Consider the following 19,264-nt stretch of genomic DNA (forward strand, 5'->3'; position numbering starts at 1 on the left):
GTAACTCTATTTAGTAGACACGCAGAAACTGTAACTTCTCAATGTGTTAAGAATGAATAAGGGTCGAATAAGGGTCCCACCATCAATTCCTCTGACTAGTACATGTTGTACAGTCCCTACTCTTACCTTCGGACCCCTCTTATACTTTATGACTTTTTTACATATACAGAACAAGCACCTGAGTGCCAGTTAGCAAAGTTTCTTTCTTTTGTAGAGAAATATAAGTTCTCACACTTCCCCCTTAAGCCCTAGTGAACTGTCTTGTGCCCATTCTATGTTGGAGGCTTTGGTGCAACTACAGTGCCTGTATTTCTGCTTTGCAGACTTGTAAATCTGAGGTCGCCTTAACATTGGCTTCAAGATGGATAGTAGCTTCAAGAAGTATTATTTTTAATCCCTGAAATTACCAGTTGCTAAACAGTCATACTTTTTCCTCAAATACAAAAGTGGTGGCAGTCAGCCAAGAAAAACATTTCTCCTTGTAGGGAGAAGTGGACTGTTGTTAAAGGCCATGGTGATCATTAACAAAAATGATGTCATAATTAGATGCCTCCCTAGGATGCTCTAGGCCAAGGAAATGTGATCACAGTCTTTACCTAGGCAGCGAACAGTCACCTGCCTAAAAGCATTTGGTGAAAGTGTTCAGTCTCCAGGGCAAGGTGGTTTCCTGCAAAAAATCTTGGACCTCAGTGTTGCTCCCTGCTTGAAAAGCTGGTGACCGACACAGGGGGTTATGAACTGGTGGTGTGGGGTTTTGATAAAGAAAAATTGGGGGACTGCATGTGCGGATTATTTTAAGAGGTCTCTGTGAGTCATACTTTCAAACAGAGTAAAGCCTCTCTTAAGATAGATCTTTCATACAATTCTTAACAGTTCTTTTGTAAGGAGGAACAATTCTAGATTTTATCATAAGTTGCCCTTACTGCTTTGTAAAAACACAAAAGAAACACAGTATTCAAAGTTTTAAAGATTCCAAATCACAAAACAGAAGAAATTGAGAGTAGCCAAGAAGCCTAACTTTTTTCTCTTTCGTTTCTTTTCCTTTTTTTTTTTTTTGAGATAGAGTCTCACACTCTCACCTAGGCTGGAGCACAGTGGTGTGATCTCAGCTCACTGCAACCTCTGCCTCCCAGATCCAAGTGATTCTGCTGCCCCAGCCTCCCAAGTAGCTGGGATTACAGCTGCCCGCCACCATGCCCGGCTAATCTTTTGTATTTTTTTTTTTTAGTAGAGACAGGGTTTCACTATGTTGGCCAAGCTGGTCTTGAAAGCCTAACCTAGTGATCTACCCACCTCAGCCTCCCAAAGTGCTGAGATTACAGGCCTGAGACACTGCCCCCAGCCCTCTCTTTCTTTTTTTTATCCACTCCCTTCTCACAACTCCCCTGATACCCTACCACGTTTTCTGAGGTCCATCTCACCAAAGTCCTCGGAGGATGTATACTATAGTGACAAGAATACAAATGGTTTTATCACTTACCTCTAGGCAAAGAAAATCATCAGGAAAAATTTATCACACCCAGTATACTTACTGATTATAAAATGCATCCTGGTATAGGAAACAATAGAGTATGAAGTAATAGCCATGGAACTTCAGGAGCATTTTGTAACCTCTCTTGCTTAGCTTTCTCATCTGTAAATGGAAGGTTGTGAAACCTCCCTCTCAATGTGGCTGTAAGGAAAGTATAGAATAAGATTAGATATTCATTAAAGTCTCTTCCTTAGAGCTGATAATAGCAACACCTCTAAGGTGTGGATAATCAGTATATGGGTTTGAATCTCCCTGTGGTTCGTAATTCCCTATCAAAGGGCTTGTAATGGTTTTGGATGAAATCATTTTGAGTGGCAGAGGAATAAAGGGAGCTCAGATGCTCCCTACCTTTGTGGGCTTTCTCTCCCCAAGGGAATCTGTGGGAAGCTGCCTGTCAACAGCATAATCAAAGTCTCATTTATCACCCACACAGCTTTCTTCACTTTTAGGAGAAAACTTGCATTATTTGGGACTCAGTATAGATAAAAGACTTAACCAGAGTTGCTCCAGCTATGATCAGCCTTAAATTCAACAAGAGTCACATTAGCAGGCCTGCATAATTCCCCCCTGGGGATTCTGGCCCCTTCCTTCTTGATGTCTGCCACCCATGGAGCAACTCAGGGGATCATATTGTTAGAGTTGCTAGGGCCTTCCATGAGAAAGCTGAGGAAGTGTCTCCAGGAGCTCCAGTGTCAGGGTAGCCCTCACTCCAGGAGGGCCACCCTGAGTTCTGCACAGAAAAAGTCTCTGGTTTTCACCATGTGTTGGACCTTCTCATCTTGGGATAAAGGTGGGGCAGCCTCTGTCCCATTCTCACAGTATCTCTTATAAGTACAGTTCCTGTAACTTCTTCCAGCAAACATTGTCTCTACAGGGCTTGTTTATGACCAGGTCAGAGATTCCATGATATCTTCTTATTCCCCATCTCACTCCCCAACATTCAAACTAGAAAATGCTGGTCTGTGAAGACACTGCCAAGAGAATGAAAAGACAAGCCACAGTCTAGGAAAAATATTTATATAATACATGTCCAGTAAAGGGCTTATATTCAAAACATGCAAAGAACTCTTTTAAAAAAGTTTTTTGAAATATAATTTATATACCATACAATTCACCCATTTAAGGTTGTATAATTCAACAATTTGGGATATATTACCTTAGTAGTTTTTTAAGCTGTGGTAAAATATATATAATATAAAATTAGCCATTTTGACAATTTTTATTTGTACAATTAAGTGGCACTAAGTACTTCACAATATTGTACAGCCATCACCATTATCCATTTCTAAAACTTTTTCTCACTCCAAGAAGAAATTCTGTAACCAATAATCAATAGCCATCACTTGCCTTCCTTCAAGTCCATGGGGACTTTAAAGCCACTTTCTGTCTCTATTAATTTTCCTGTTCCAGACATTTCATATAAGTAAAATCACATAATATTGTCCTTTTGTGTCTGGCTTATTTTACTTAGCATAGTGTTTTCAAGGTTCATTCATGAAGTAGCACAGAGCAGAACTTCATTCCTTTTCATTGCTGAATACATTTTCATTGCATGTATATACATTTTGTTCATTCATTCATTCATATGTTGTGTTTTAATATACACATGTGTATTTCCTTGCTCTGCCAACCGAGAGGGACTAGAAATATGTAAGGGACACAGGAGTAAGTAGTGCCCAAATCTTGCCTTCTAATACCATGCTCCATAAAAGGAATTGGGGATCCTTGAAGAAATGGCTTAGTCTAGGACCACAGTTAGCAATGTACAAGATGAACCTGGAGCATCTTGTAGTGCCAGAAAATAAGGAATTTCAAAACAAAAACAAACAACCCACCACCGCTACATTATGGATAGTATATCAAAGCAATCCAAGAACCAACTGAGAACACTCCCAATGGCCAAGGCCAGAAGTAAGCAGGAGTAACTTTACAGTGGAGAAACTTGATAAGCATGACTCTGGCCACTAATTGAGGTCCATATCAACAGTGATAATCACATTATTATATGTACCCTTGGTCCGATGTGAAGAAAATGGCACTCTACTTCTGTGATCTTCCTTCCAAAAACCCATTAACCACAATCCAATCATGAGAAAAACATCAGACAAGGTCCAGTAGAGGGGTATGTGCAAAATACCTGACCAGGGCTTCTCCAAACTGTCAAGGTCGTCAAAAACAAGGGACATCTGGGAAACTGTCAGAGCCAAGAGGAGCCTAAGGAGAAACGATGACTAAAGTTAATATGGGATCCTGGGGCCGGGCACGGTGGCTCAAGCCTGTAATCCCAGCACTTTGGGAGGCCGAGGTGGGTGGATCACGAGGTCATGAGATTGAGACCATCCTGGTCAACATGGTGAAACCCCGTCTCTACTAAAAATACAAAAAATTAGCTGGGCATGGTGGCGCGTGCCTGTAATCCCAGCCACTCAGGAGGCTGAGGCAGGAGAATTGCCTGAACCCAGGAGGTGGAGGTTGTGGTGAGCCGAGATCACGCCATTGCACTCCAGCCTGGGTAACAAGAGCGAAACTCCATCTCAAAAAAACAAACAAACAAAAACAAAAACAAAAAAAATATGGGATCCTGGATGGGGTCCTGGAACAAAATATATATATAATATAAATAATATATATTATATGTAATATATATTAACAATACATATATACACATATTTATATCTATATATGTTACATAAAAACTTTTAAAAATCTGAATAAACTAAAGGCTTTAGTTAATAATAAAGGATCATTATTGGTTCATTAACTCTAATGAACTTATACTACTAATGTCAGATGTTAATAATCAGGGACACTGGATGAAGGGGTATATGGGAACTCTGTACTGTCTTCTCAGTTTTTCTGTAAATACTGTTTGTATTAGCTTATTTTCACACTGCTGTAAAGATACTACCCGAGACTGGGTAATTTATAAACAAAAGAGGCTTAATTGACTCATAGTTCTACATGGCTAGGGAGGCCTCAGGAAACTTACAATCATGGTAGAAGGGGAATGGGAAGCAAGCGGGTCTTACATGACGGCAGGAGAGAGAGAAAAGGGGGAAGCACCAGACTCTTGTCAAACAACCAGATATCATGAGAATTCACTCACTCTAACAAAAATAGAATGCAGAAACCTGCCGCATGATTCAATCACCTCCCACCAGTGATTGGGACTATGGATTTGGATTACAATTCAAAATGAGATTTGGGTGGGGACACAGATACAAACCATATCACCGTTCTAAAAAATAAAACAATATTTAAAAAAAAAACAAAACAGAAAAATCATCAGGTGCAGTGGCTCATGCCTGTAATCCCAGCACTTTGGGAGGCTGGGGCAGGCAGATCATAAGGTCAAGAGTTCAAGACCAGCCTGACCAACATCGTGAAACCCCGTCTCTTCTAAAAATACAAAAATTAGCCGGGCGTGGTAGTGCATGCCTGTAATCCCAGCTACTCAGGGGGCTGAAGCAGGAGGACTGCTTGAACCCCGGAGGTGGAGGTTGCAGTGAAATGAGATCACGCCATTACACTCCAACCTGGGTGACAGAATGAGACTCCATCTCAAAACAAAACAAACCAAAAACAGAAAAACCCTAATGATACAGATATTTTCTCCATTTTTTTTCCAATGAGGAAGCTGAAAGTAAGCACCAAAGTAACTGGGCACAAGATGACCCTCCTGCTTAAATAGCAGAGGTGGGATTTGAGTTGAGGGCCCTTTCTACCGAGTCACACTTTTGCCTGTCTGTGGGTGGGACCCCCCTCTGTTTCTTTGTTTCCCAAGTATGCACTTATGTGTGGGTTTTTTTTTCTTGTTCTTCCCAGGGGATGGCCTTTACACTTGAAGAAAGGCTGCAGCTTGGAATCCACGGCCTAATCCCGCCCTGCTTTCTGAGCCAGGACGTCCAGCTCCTCCGGATCATGAGATATTACGAGCGGCAGCAAAGTGACCTGGACAAGTCAGTACCTAGCATCTGTTCTCTCTGCCTGGTTCTTGGGCTGAGCTGTCTGTTTCCTGTGCTTCACAGAGGGTTTTCTGGAAAGTCTCCAGCTAAAAAGGGCTGAGAGCCCAAAGACTTCCCAGACTCAGCCCTACCTAAAGGATTCATGGTCTCCCTGAAAGACAAGGCTTTTTATGACTGAGGCACAGCCGACATGTCCTAAGGGAACTGGGAAGAGAAACTGCATTCCAACCATTGGAATCTGGGAGGGCCTCTGGGAAGTGGTAGAAGCTGAGTCAGCATAAGAAGTACTGATAAGACTTCAGCAGACAGCAGTGGAGTTTAGGAAGAGTATTTCACTAAGAGGGAAGAAGTGGAGCAAAGACGTAGAGACAGGCATGTTAAGGAAGTGGTACATGGCTTGGGTTCCTGGAATTAGGGGGACATGGTCAGGGAGAGGGAAATGGACAGGGGATGCCTTAGGATGAACCTAGATATCATTTGTTAGAGGTTATGGGGAGCAGGAAATAACCCTGCCCCCTCTCTGCGTTCTTCTCCAGTGGAGATCCAGACATAAAGAGCCAATAGGGAATCACAGGGTCAACTTTAACAGCTTTACTAAAGAAGGTGTTACTTCCCAGGTAGCATGGCTATAAATGGGCATAGCTAGGATTTGGACACAGAGACCTGGCTCCAGAGTCTATGCTTTTCATTTCTCTTCTATGCCACAGCTAAGAAGCAGCAGAGCCCAGTGGCTACAAGACTAGATTCTAGTACTACGTTAAGTTCAAATCTATATTCTACCTCTTAATAGCAAAAGTTACTTAGCCTATATGGGTCTTTTCCCACTGGTACAATGAGTACCATATGGAAAAGTCATAGGGTTGTTATGAGGATTAAATGCCTTAGTATTTATAATGTGCTTAGAACAGTGCCTGGCACATAGTAGGCACTATGTCAGCATTTGTCAAGTAAATATGTCACCTTGTCATGGGCTCTAGCAGAAGTGTAAAAAGAAAATAAGGAATTCCCCTCTTAGAACAAACAAACTATAGAACAAACTGGCCAAAACTTTGGGTCCTTGAGTGTGTGACTGTCCCCCTAGGGGCAAGCTCAGTAGCATGCCAGGGTCACCCTACACTCATATTCCTCTGTTTCCCCCATACCATGCATTGCTTCTGAGTGGTGATGAACAAGGAAGCCTCTGCCCATACCCCACCCCTACTCCCAAAGCTCTAAACTTGAAGGATGTTACTCACATTAATTCCAAGGCCATACTGTAGTCAGGCCAAGTATCCTCTCCCTCTTTTTTTCAATCTCACTCTGATTGGGTCTAGCTAAGTCACTCTGAAGAGCAAGCCAGAAATTACACAATGAATTCATCTAACAGGATGAGACACACCCTAACTTTGAACAATCTGAACCTTCTTCTTTTGTTAAATTTATAAAGAAGAAATCAAGTCCAAAGTGAAATCCTCTTTCCTACAAATATTAAGTTCTAAAAGTTAAATTCCAAAATCCTTCCCTCCCCAGTTCTTTCCAGCTAGATGGGCCTCACTCATAGGCCTGGGGAACCATTCCAGGCTCAGGGACAAAAGAGTGTGCCCTTTCTTGGGAGCTGTACAGGGCTGGCTCCTGATACTGCATTGACCACATTGACCCACTTATTCCCAGGAATCCCTCATTTTATAGGGTGCTTGGGGACATGCTAAGAAAACTCCCCATCTTCTCTAGGGTAAGGGCAGTGGTGTGCTGGTAAATCTTTTATAACTGGTTCTCTATGTGGTATGAGGGGTGGGATAGGAAATTATGGCATCTCCCGGATTCCATAGTGTAAATACTTGTACCATAGCTGATTTCAGATTACTAGTTTGACATAGCTGAATGTAGAATTGAGAAAAAAAATGTGCACAAATGGTTATTGGGTAAGAGAATCCCACACTGGCAATGGGTTGAGATCCTGGCTATTCCTATCAATCCTCCCTTGCTAAAAACACCTTCCAGAACACACTTTGCAGTTTTCCACCAAAGGACCAATGCCTTTGGTAGAGAGGAAGAGGCTGAGACCCAAGAGGTCACACAAGACTTTCCCAAGTTCATACAGCTAATAAACGGCAGAGCTGGGATTCAAACCCGGGATCCTGATGTCATGCCCAGTGATCATTTCACCAGAGCACAGAGTATTTTTCCCCATTAGAGCATTTCTCTCATCCCACCCCATGCCAGAGCATCAAGTACCTTAGAACTCTCCCCCAGATTGTTACCTAGACAGGTTGCGATATTAGCAGTCACATTTAATTATGAATTTCAGCCCCTAGGGTTTCTCTCACCGAGGTTTTTGCATTCTTAGGAGTCTGAATGGAAGGCTCTTTTCCTGGCTTAGTGATTTCAGGTTTCAGGGAATAAAAGAGAGGTTATTTTTAGAAATCAAAACTTGTGACAGGAACCAGCCCAGTGTTGCTGGAAAGGCCAGTCCATAGAGTGCTTATATACCCAGGATTTTCCTTGACCCTACCCTACCCCCAGAACATTATTATGCTATTGTCATTCATTAATGTCCACATAATATCATAAGCATCTTACATAGTGGTTGAGAGCACAGATTCCAGAGTCAGATTGCTTAGATTCAAATTCCTACCCTGCCATGAGACCTGGGGTGAGTCAATTTCTCTCCACATTAGTCTCCTTGCCTCTAAAATGGCAAGAATTATGGTCCCTACTTCACAAGCCATTGGAAATTTTAAAGGAATTAATATAAAATATTTAGAACAGTACCTACACCATGTATAATAATAAGCACCACAGGCAGGTCATCTTCACATTTCGTAGCTGTTGAAGCTCATGCTCAGGGCAGATGGCTTGCCCGTGAATGTACCCTTGCAGCTGAGCAGCAGCAAGAGCCCTGGGTCTTTGCACCATACCACAGAGGCGTCAGGGCCTGCTGCTACCACATGTCAGCCTGCTTTTTCTCTCCCTCTCCAAGGTACATCATTCTCATGACACTCCAAGACCGGAATGAGAAGCTATTCTACCGAGTGCTGACCTCGGATGTGGAGAAGTTCATGCCGATCGTGTACACACCCACGGTGGGGCTGGCCTGTCAGCACTATGGCCTGACCTTCCGCAGACCCCGGTGAGCCACTGTGGAGTGAGGGCTCTGGGAGGGGCTGCTTCATAGAGGGGAATAAATTCTTTCCACCATTCATGCTTATTGGGACCCTACAGGCTAACTCCTGATTGGATCAGTGGTCCAACAAAGAGACATTTGATTTTAAGCACTTGCTCAGGAAAATGACCCCATAAGCAGAGAAATGAGCTGAAAGATTAGCTAGCAAGGGGATATTGAATCTTCTTTACTTCCAAATAATAAATGCTCAGCATACTCAGAGTTGGCCTGAGAGAGTTCTGGTTGTTTTTCTCTCATTATCCACCTATCACTTCTCTCACCCACTCTGGTCCTCTCTAAAGTACCAACAGCTCTCCTGTGAATTTGGGCCAATGAATAATAAGAGTGGTGGATACCAAAGACTGAATTCTTTTGCTGTCTCAAAAAACCAGCATATCTTCCTTTGGGATTGACTCAGATTCCATTTTAGATGTCATGTTGTTAGACAAAACTTTGGCACTCCATTTTCTTTCAGAGCCAAAGAATTTTGGGCAGTTTTCTAAAGCAATCAGATTTATTTTTATAATGATTTCAGAATATATATTTTAAAAAGAAAAAATGGGAGGATCCTCAGTGGAAGGTGCCTGATAATTATAAATACATAGTTCTAGCACTAATGTTAAAAGAGCTACCTGGTTTATAAAATATAATGGAATATTATTCTAGTCTATGTTCAAATATGTAAATATGCAACATACTGTGCATAGATGTGTAATTTACATTTATGTAGAATTTATAAGTCAGTGTTTGTAAATCACATGTTACATGGGGAACATGTAATTGTTAATTTGGAAAATCAATCTTCTAGTTTTGTAGCCAGAATTTGGGTTGAACATTACAAGATGGTCACAGTGTGTTCCCGATGCCAGTCCTGTTTCTTTCTGGGTCCCACTGTTACCATTGGCAAAGGATAGCGCATCAGACCTCATCTTGTTGGTGGTGTGTTCACCTGTTGCAGCAGACACGTTCTCATCACTCAGAACAGCCAGGCTTTTGCAAACCTATGAACGGCCACTATGCCAGGGCCCCATAGCAGTTCTGGTCTTCAACATACTTCTTTCAACAGGAGAAATACTCCTGTTCTCTTATTCTCTTTTCCGAAACCAACAGTGGCAGAGACATTGGTAGCTGATGGTACATTTCTGAAGGATGCAGGACTCTATGTACCTCCCTGTTCCTTCTCAGAAATGGTCCTTTCTGCAAAAAACAGCTCATGGCATTTCATCTGAGGCATTTAGCAGCTCCCAGGGCTTAAAGAATCAAGCTAAGCCTGTCACAGTCCAGCTCCAAAATCCAATGTTCTAGCTACTCTGATCTATTCTCCATGCCCAAGTACAGCGGTGTTCTTCATGCATTTGCATGAATGGTCCTGTCTGCCTCAAACTCCTGCATCTCCCCTTTCCCTAGTCTCTGCTCATCACAATTCAGGTTATCCTTCAAGGCCCACCCCAAGGGTCAACTTCTCCCGGGAACTCTCTCCAGTTCACTCAGGCTGAACTGACCACCCCTTTCTTGGCCTCCTCACGATCCATTATACTTACTTCTTCTATCCCATAGTTTTCTTTTTGTTTTTTATGTTTTTAGTTGTTTGTATATAACTCTCTTCTACTAGAATACAAACTTCTTGAAGGGGCAAGAAACATGACGGATCCATTCTGTATTCTAGACCAATACTTGCCAAGTAGTTGTCACTCGGTTGGGAAAGTAATGCTGTGTACTCACTGTGAAGAACTGGTTCTTTGCAGTCAGCCCTGAATTTTAGTCTCCTTGACCCTGGGGAATTTTCTTATCCTCTGCCTTAATTTCCATATTTATGAAATAGAGGTAACAATACTACCTACCTCAGTCATTAAGAGGGTAAAACGAGAAGTGTGGATCAGGTACCTGGCATAAAATTGGAACCAGATAAATATCAGTGTCTATTTCTCTTCAGTAACTATTGTAGAAAAAGAAAGAATTGATAGATGTTGAGTCATATTATACATATGTATGTTTACTATTTACCAAGAAAATTGAATCACTGAACATGTAACAAACTAACTCTTTTAACTTCAGAGGGAAACTAAACCCAAGATTATGCAAACATATGCAATTTTGCTTTTCCAGAACCACTTTTTACTGAAGAGAACCTTTATCCCCTAAGGCAAGGTTAACCAACTCCCCTGGCTAAAATCTTATGGAAATTCAAGTCTGTCTCACTCTGGCCCCCTACTGCCAGGATGTGTGAAAGCCCTTACTCCACAAGCTCCTATGGAGACTAGACTGTGGTGGCTTCAGTTGGTTCCAGATATCAGGGTCAGTACCCTGCATATGCAACAGGCTTGTGAAAGGAAAACTTGCCTCCAGAGCCCACTCCAGAATCCAGGGAAACCACCAGAACTGAATTTACGTATCTTAACTCATTTAATTATTATAACCTCCCTGGGAGGTAGGTCCTATTATCATCTTACTTGCAGACAGAAAAACTGAGGCACGGGGAAATAACTTACCCAAAGTCACACAGTTTATAACCAGCAAAGCCAGGGCCCAACCCAATCTGAACCAAAGTGTAGACAGGTAACCATTACACTACACTGCCTCTTATAGTTTAGGTCTGTGCACAGTTGGTGAGCATTCTCGGGGGGATGTCATTGCAGCTCCAGGAATGTTTGACTGCCCAGGGATCTCAGGTGGGGATTGCTAGATACCATTTCCAGTGCTCTCCAAGGAGAAATTGATCCAGTGAGGTCCCAGGGCCTGCAGCTGGGTGAGGCTGAGGCAGGCTTGGGCAGACTTAACCGTCTTCTTGGATTAGTCCTTCACACTCTTGGTTCAGACTTCCTGCATATGTTGTGCACAAACCCTTCTTCAGATGATTACCCAATTAAGTTATTTGACATGTGACATTCTGAGTTGTTGCTCTAGGTTTCCATTTGGCTGCTTTCCAGGTGTAGATTCCACACCTGTCTTGCTCCTGAGGGAAATAAGAGTTTGGGCTCCGCCCCAGCCCTGAACTTCATCTGAGACCTGGCTTGGACTTAATTTGTGGATTAGCATCTGAAGTGAGGACAGTCTCGAGGCCAAGAGGGAGAGAGCCAGAGCCTTCTCAGTATCTGAAATGATAAACACTCCTGCCAGGTTCCCAAGAACAATGAAGTCCTCTGTAAAAGGATCTGGGCCCCCATCAAAGCTAATTACATCCAGCTGATGCTAAAATTGAGCCTCCAACATGCCTGGGGCTCTGCATCGCCTCACAATTGGGAATAGAGTATCTCGGGACTCAGTATCCCTGGGCAGATAGGCACCGCAGAAGGTTCTGGGCTCTGGTGGAGCCTCCTCTGCCTCATTCTGCCTCCCACCTGATACATCCTCTACGTGCGCCTCCATGAGCGTGGCTTGAGGGAATGCCCCCTGAAGGTCAGTCACTAGTGTGTGGCCTAGAAGAGGTGAAAGCCAGAGGTGAGGCTGGGTCAAGGCCAAGATAGAACTCAGCCCACAGAAAGGGCATGGGGAAGAAGCCAATATGGGGTCCAGTGTCAGCAAATACTCTCCCTTTCCCAGACCACCTACCTCTTGACCAGCCCTGTCTTCACAGGCCTCATCCTCTTGGGTTCAAGCAATGTGCTATACCCACCTGTAGACCTAACATTTCCTGGGTTTGGTGAGGGGTCCAACCCGTATGGGTGATGGAGGTCTGAAAGAAAACATTATGGTACTTATTAAAGATGGTAAGGCAGAGTTTATTCAGGACCTGGAGAGCGGGGGATTGCCATGGATATACGAACCACAGCCCAGGGGTCTTGCAGTGAGAGAGACAGAGTGGACTCAACTCTGACTCTGGTAAGGACAAACGGGGATTTATAACCCAGGAACAGCATGTGGCGGGGGCAGTGTGTGGGAAATTACTAGGAGGAAACATCAAGAATCAGAGGTTACTGGTTAAAAAAACATATACAAAAAACATTGATAAGACGGGATTATTGCTGAAGGCAGGCCAGGGTCCTGAGATAACAAGGGGGCCAAGTTACCAAAGGTAGGTGGAAGGTTTTAGCCAAACTGACTTAGCAGGATTCTTGCTCAAACTGGATTCTACAAGGACAGGGAGGAAAGCCCAATGTCTGACCTAGTCAGAGAGGACTCAGGAGCCCAACTAAAGTTTTGGTCAAAGGAGAGTCTGTCAGAGGGCTGGGTTGTAGGTAGTAGAAGGAGCAAGGACTTTGAAGCCGGCAGGCTTGGCCTTGAATCTCACCTCCTGATGACTTGTGACAATTAATTTAGCACCTCCTCAGTCTCCTCATGTATAAAATGGGAATAACGCCTATTCACATGGCTGCTTAGGAGGATTCAATGAGATTCCAAATGTAAAGGGGCTGGCCCTTAGTAGGAGCTCAGCAGCTGTGATCTGCTTGACTCAGGACCCCCAGGAGTTGTCATCTCCTCAGTCACCCTACCCAATAATACACACTGTAAACCTGCTGAGGCCACCCCAGTCCTCTGAAGTACCGCCACACTCTGTTGTTTGATTCAGACCTGAAATCACCTGCACTTAACTAGCAAATCATTAGCAAGCATATGTGAGGAATTAGAGATCGTGCTGTGATGAGTTAGAAAGGTGAGGCTGGGAAGTGGGACTTGGTTTTATGTAGTCGAAGGATCTGTGGAAAGTACCTGAAGATGTATTTGGACAAAGCCAGCAGCCCTTGGACCTAAGCCAAGCTGCTGTCTTTCTTATCTGCAAACAGGTGGGCTTCTGCACACCAGCCAATAACACACATACAAGATATTAACAGTTACCATTTATTGGATGCGTGTGCTGCTCATGGTGGGCCCTGGTCTAGCTACTTTGTGTGCATTGTTGCTGAACCCTACAATAACCCCACGAGGTTCTTATTATTTCACTGAAATGAAAACGAAAGCTAACTTACCTAAGACATCACAGCTGACCCTGAGCCCATTTCCAGTCATAGTTCAGCCCGTGGTGGCTCTGGTAAACATGACTCCTCATTCTGGCCTTCATTTAAACATCCCTTGCCAGACAGGTCTGCACCCAGGAGGGGCACACACATGTGTGCACACGCACATACTCACACTTGGGAGAAGTACTATATCATGTTGGACAGAGCACTTGGGCTGGAGTCAGAGGTAGTGGTTCAGCCCTCTCATCGAAATACCATGTGGCCTTGGAGCCCAGCTACTCCACTGCTCCAAGCTCAGATCACAGGAACTAACCTCGTGGGATCATTATGAGAGTCAGAAGAGCTAAACGCATGTGAACATGCTTTGTTAATTGTAAAGTCACTCATAAGCTTAAAGAAGGGGCATTACTTTTTCATCTCTTCTTCCCCCTCACCCCATATCCATAAGAGGATATAGTTAAGGTTCACATTTACCTCCTTGGAGTTTCCTGTTTCCCACTCAATATGTCTGGTATGCTTCATTTTCTTGCATTGGAACCTTCTTGTCTTCAACCACCTCCACCAGCAACTCCCACATACGTGTGCATGTGTAGACATACCCAGAGGGACCCTGGGACAGGAATCGCATGCCTCTGCTTCCTAAATACCCACTGGAGCCCATTTCCAGCTGTATGCAAGACCAATAAGTGCGAACACTTTGACCAAAACCACTCTGGAAAACAAAGACAACCTTGCCTCAGTAAATGGAAAGATGCCTGACACCCAGGATGTGGTTTTAGAGCATATCACAATACAGTTCCAACCCAGCTGTCCATTGATTGGGAATACACACAAACATACTCCCAGCACAACTGGGAGGCAAGCAGAAAGCAAGGACTAGCATCGTCAAACCAGCACCCTGCCCAATCTCAGGGCCCCAAAGCAACAATTCCTTCGGCCAAGACTGCTTGTCATCCAATTCCACCCAGATTCTGCAGCCAAACTTTCAGCTGTGCTGCTGGAAAGGCTTCCTTGAGTAGAGTGTGTGCAAGGTCTGCAGCAGGTTCTTGTTAACCTCTCATCTGGCCCTTTTAGTCCCTTGTCCTTGGCTGTTATGGAGTGAGCACTGGATTAGGAATCAGGAGATCTGGGTTCCAGCCCTCAACCATCCCCTTTCTGGCTATGACTCCTTAGACAAGTCACTTAGCTCATTAGCCTCTAGTGACAGTGTTAGGGTTCCACTGCATGGCTTCTGTGATCTCTTCTAGTTCTAATATTTTATGATCTAGTAACCCAAACTCTGTAACCAAGTTACAAATGAGATCTTTAAGTGAGCCATGGTCGTATTATATAACTAAGCCCAAGTTTCCCCACCTGTAAAATTAAGAGGGTCTAGTTAGAGCACCAATTCTCAGCCCTGGCTGTGCACATAAAGTGTCTGGGGAGGTTTAAATCAATCCCTGAAGGAGAGCCAGGCATCTCTGGTTTTCAGAAGCTCTTCAAAGCACTCTAATGGGCAACCAGGGCTGAGAACTGCTGAGCTGGGTGTTCCCTGAAATTCCTTACAGCTTGGATCTTCTGTGACTTATAGGGAGTTGATAACCTACATCCCGTATTTTCCAGCCCATGCCAGCCTGGAAGTACTCCTTAAGATTGAGGTCATAGTAAGGTAACAGAACCTTCATCTCCAACTCAACCTTCAGCAAGCCAAATTTCAGCCTTACCACCCAAGCCCCCTCATCTCATTCATAGGGTTGGTGGGGGGAGTTCTACATTTGCTGTCCTCCTCTCTCTCCCAATTTCCTCTTGAAGTTCCTATCACTACACAGAAGTCTCACTTCTAGGTTGCACTCTCATCCTCTTGACTCCCCCATGTAATTACCCACCTTGTAATGGGAATAGCTGCCCACTCTTGTGATGTGAATAATTGATTAGATAGCAGCAAACATCAGGCTCAAGGGTGGTTCATCATTCAGGTAACCGTGTGACCAGTGTGGCCCTGGCTCAAGAGATGCACTGGGCCAGTTAATACCCTTTTCAGGAATTTGAAATGAGACATGAAAGAAGTTATACAGAAAGAATTTGCCAGTTGAGAAGAAAAATTAAGGCAAAAAGGATATTGTGCTTTAGAGTCAGGTTGTGGTAGGCCTATGGCAAACGCCATCTGAGAAGGAACAGAAAATTATAGAGCTGGAAGTAAAGGAATGATATTATGGAGAGAGAAGAGCAGATGAGAGAGAAAGAAGGAAAAACACAGAGAGAGAGCTGTCCCTAGAGCTGCCTCAGTTCATGACAGCTTTCCACTCTGGTTCCTCTTCAAAACTTTACAATAAACACTCCTTCTTCAGAGATAAGTTAACCTCTGCCTCAGGTAGCTAGAACAGCCAAATTGAAAAAGAGCTATGAAATCAGATGGATCTGATCCCCTTGTGAATAGGTTGGATGGAGCTAACAGATTAAAGTAGGTATCTCAACTTTAGTGAGCATTAAAATAACCTGGAGGGCTTGTTAAACCAGACTGAGCAATTCTGGGGTGTCACCAGAGAATTTACATATCAACGAGGTCCAGGTGATGTTGATGCTTCTGGCCAGGGACCACACTTTGAGAACCACTGGACTAAAGGACGGTGAAAGGTAGGTCACTGTAAAGTGAACAGAGACCATCAGAAGGAGGCGGGAGTAGTAGATATTTCCAGGCCCCACCATACATTAGTAGAAGGAGCTGGGAGTCATGAGATACGAATTTCTGTCACCAACTAGTAGCATGACCTGAAATCCCTCCCCCTTTCTAGGCCTCACTTTACTCATCTATAAAGTGAGGATTTTAGTAAGTGATCTCAGGGCTTCTTCCAACCCTCACAGTCTCATTTTTCTTGCAGATTAGAGCATGGTGGCTATAAATTTGCCTCTAAGGTTTCTGGCATTTAAGGGAGGAAAACGCAAAAGTAAATGAAAACACATACTTTTTCTGACAAGAAAAAGCTTGCAGGCTTATCTGCAGATGTGTCATTTTTTGCTGAGAGCTCTGATTCACAAATGGGCACCTTCTCAGACAGACCAGCTGGGCAATCCAGAGTCTGTCATGGACTGTTTGATGCTGTGGCTTGGGAATTGATGCCGGAATAGATCTTAGGAAGGTGGCAGGAAGAGGAGTCCTTCCAAAGCAGAAGGTTCTTCACTTGTTATTTGACATAAATGTCACATGGAGTAAGTTAATTGTATCTAGATCCCACATTGCTGAAACACTTTGGAACAGAGGGAGAGGAGAGAAGGAACATTTATTTTTGTGTCTGAGTTATACAGATTTCAATCACGGAGGGAATGGGCTTACTTTTTAGTGGAAGCTTTGAGATTTGCATCTGAAAAAGTGAGTTTGTGCTTAAATGCATGTGACCAGCCTGGGACTTTAGCATCCTGAAGGAGCAGCTTGCTCTAGGGAAAGGACAGACACTCCTTAGCCATCCTTGACTTTGGGTGGGAGTGAAGGTGGGAATGGCTGAGCAGCCCCACGCAAAACAGAGATTATGTTTTCCTTAAACTGGAGACAGATGAACTTTATTAACGAGAACAGGGTGTTCTGGGTTTGACTTCCTTTAGCCAAAGGCATTTTTCCTTGGCAATTTAAACAATCTGACTTTTGTTTCTTTTTTAGCTGGCTCTGTCCTTTTCCTCCTTTGTCCTTGGCAATCACAGCCATGATGATCAAAAGGATAGGTGTGGGGAGAATTTCCTAGCCCTGAGAAGGAAATACATTCATAAAAGCAGGAGCTGAGTGGACCATTCCTCAGATAACCCTGATCTCCTATTGACCTGTGAAATGCACTAAATGTTGTCTTTGCTCATACTGAGTTTCATCTACAAACAATGGCTTTTTTTTTTAGTTTTAAATTATTTATTTAACTTAATATCTTAATTTTGTTTTATTATACTTTAAGTTCTAGAATACCTGTGCAGAACATGTAGGTTTGTTACATAGGTATATACACGTGTCATGGTGGTTTGCTGCACCCATCTACCCTAATGCTATTCCTCTTCTAGCTCCCACCCCACCAACAGGCCCCAGTATGTGATGTTCCCCTCCCTGTGTCTATGTGACGTCATTGTTCAACTCCCACTTATGAGTGAGAACATGAAGTGTTTGGTTATCTGTTCCTGTGTTAGTTTGCTGAGAATGATGGTTTCCAGCTGCATCTATGTCCCTTCTGGACATGTACTCATCCTTTTTTATGGCTCCCTCATATTCCATGGTGTATATGTGCCATGTTTTCTTTATCCAGTCTATCATTGATAGGCATTTGGGTTGGTTCCAAGTCTTTGCTATTGTGAACAGTGAACAGTGCTACAATAAACATACGTGTGCATCTGTCTTTATAGCAGAATTATTTATATACCTTTGGGTATATAGCCAATAATGGGATTGCTGGGTCAAATGTGATTTCTGGTTCTAGATCCTTAAGAATTGCCACACTATCTTCCACAATGGTTAAACTAATTTACACTCCCACCAACAGCGTAAAAGCATTCTTGTTTCTCCACATCTTCACCAGCACCTGTTGTTTCCTGACGCTTTAATGATCGCCATTCTAACTGGCGTGGGATGGTATCTTAATGTGGTTTTGATTCGCATTTCTCTAATTACCAGTGATGATGAGTTTTTTTTTCATGTGTTTGTTGGCTGCGTATGTCTCCTTCTGAGAAGTGTCTGTTCATATGCTTCGTCCGCTTTTTGATGGGGTTGTCTGTTTTTCTCTTGTGCATTTGTTTCAGTTATTTGTAGATTCTGGATATTAACCCTTTGTCAGATGGCTATATTGCAAAATTTTTCTCCTGTTCCGTAGGTTGCCTGTTCACTCTAATGCCAGCTTCTTTTGCTGTGCAGAAGCTCTTTTGTTTAATTAGATCCCACTTGTCAATTTTGGCTTTTGTTGCCATTGCTTTTGGTGATTTAGTTGTAAAGTCTTTGCCCATGCCTATGTCCTGAATGCTATTGCCTAGGTTTTCTAATAGGGTTTTTATGGTTTTAGGTCTTACATTTAAATCTTTAATCCATCTCAAGTTAATTTTTGTATAAGGTGAAAGGAAGGGGCCCAGTTTCCGTTTTCTGTATATGGCTAGCCGGTATTCCCAACACGATTTATTGAATGGGGAATCCTTTCCCCATTGCTTGTTTTTGTCAGGTTTGTCAAAGATCAGATGATTGTAGATGTGTGGCATTATTTCTGAGGTCTCTATTCTGTTCCATTGGTCCACGTTTCTGTTTTGGTACTAGCACCATGCTGTTTTGGTTATGTAGCACTATAGTATAGTTCAAAGTCAGGTAGCATGATGCCTGCAGCTTTGGTTTTTTGTTTGTTTGTGTGTGTGTATGTGTGTGTGTGTGTGGTTTTTTGTTTTGTTTTGTTTTGTTTTGTTTTGTTTGTTTTTTTTTGCTTAGGATTGTCTTGGCTATAGGAGATCTTTTTTGGTTTCATATGAAATTTTAAAATTTTTTTCTAATTCTGTGAAGAAAGCCAATGGTAGCTTGATGGGGATAGCATTGAATCTATAAATTACTTTGGGTGGTATGGCCATTTTCACAATATTGATTCTTCATATCCATAGGCATGGAATATTTTTTCGTTTGTGTCTTCTCTTATTTCCTTGAGCTATGGTTTGTAGTTCTCCTTGAAGAAGTCCTTCACATCCCTTGTAAGTTGTATTCCTAGGAATTTTATTCTTTTTGTGGCAATTATGAATGAGAGTTCACTCATGA

General features: G+C 43.0%; 1 protein-coding gene across 6 annotated transcripts in view; it reads left to right on the forward strand.

The window, feature by feature from the left end:
- The window catches only part of ME3 (malic enzyme 3), a 217,552-nt gene that overhangs the window by 94,853 nt on the left and 103,435 nt on the right, over window positions 1-19,264 (forward strand). For all 6 annotated transcript variants that reach the window (XM_010345647.3, XM_003935071.2, XM_010345646.3 and 3 more), the window contains exons 3-4: window positions 5,357-5,490; window positions 8,456-8,605. In XM_010345647.3, the coding sequence (XP_010343949.1) occupies window positions 5,357-5,490; window positions 8,456-8,605 (284 nt within the window). The remainder of the gene's footprint in view (window positions 1-5,356; window positions 5,491-8,455; window positions 8,606-19,264) is intronic.

The sequence above is a fragment of the Saimiri boliviensis genome, chromosome 6, assembly GCF_048565385.1.
Source record: "Saimiri boliviensis isolate mSaiBol1 chromosome 6, mSaiBol1.pri, whole genome shotgun sequence".
NCBI classification, from domain to species: Eukaryota; Metazoa; Chordata; class Mammalia; order Primates; family Cebidae; genus Saimiri; species Saimiri boliviensis.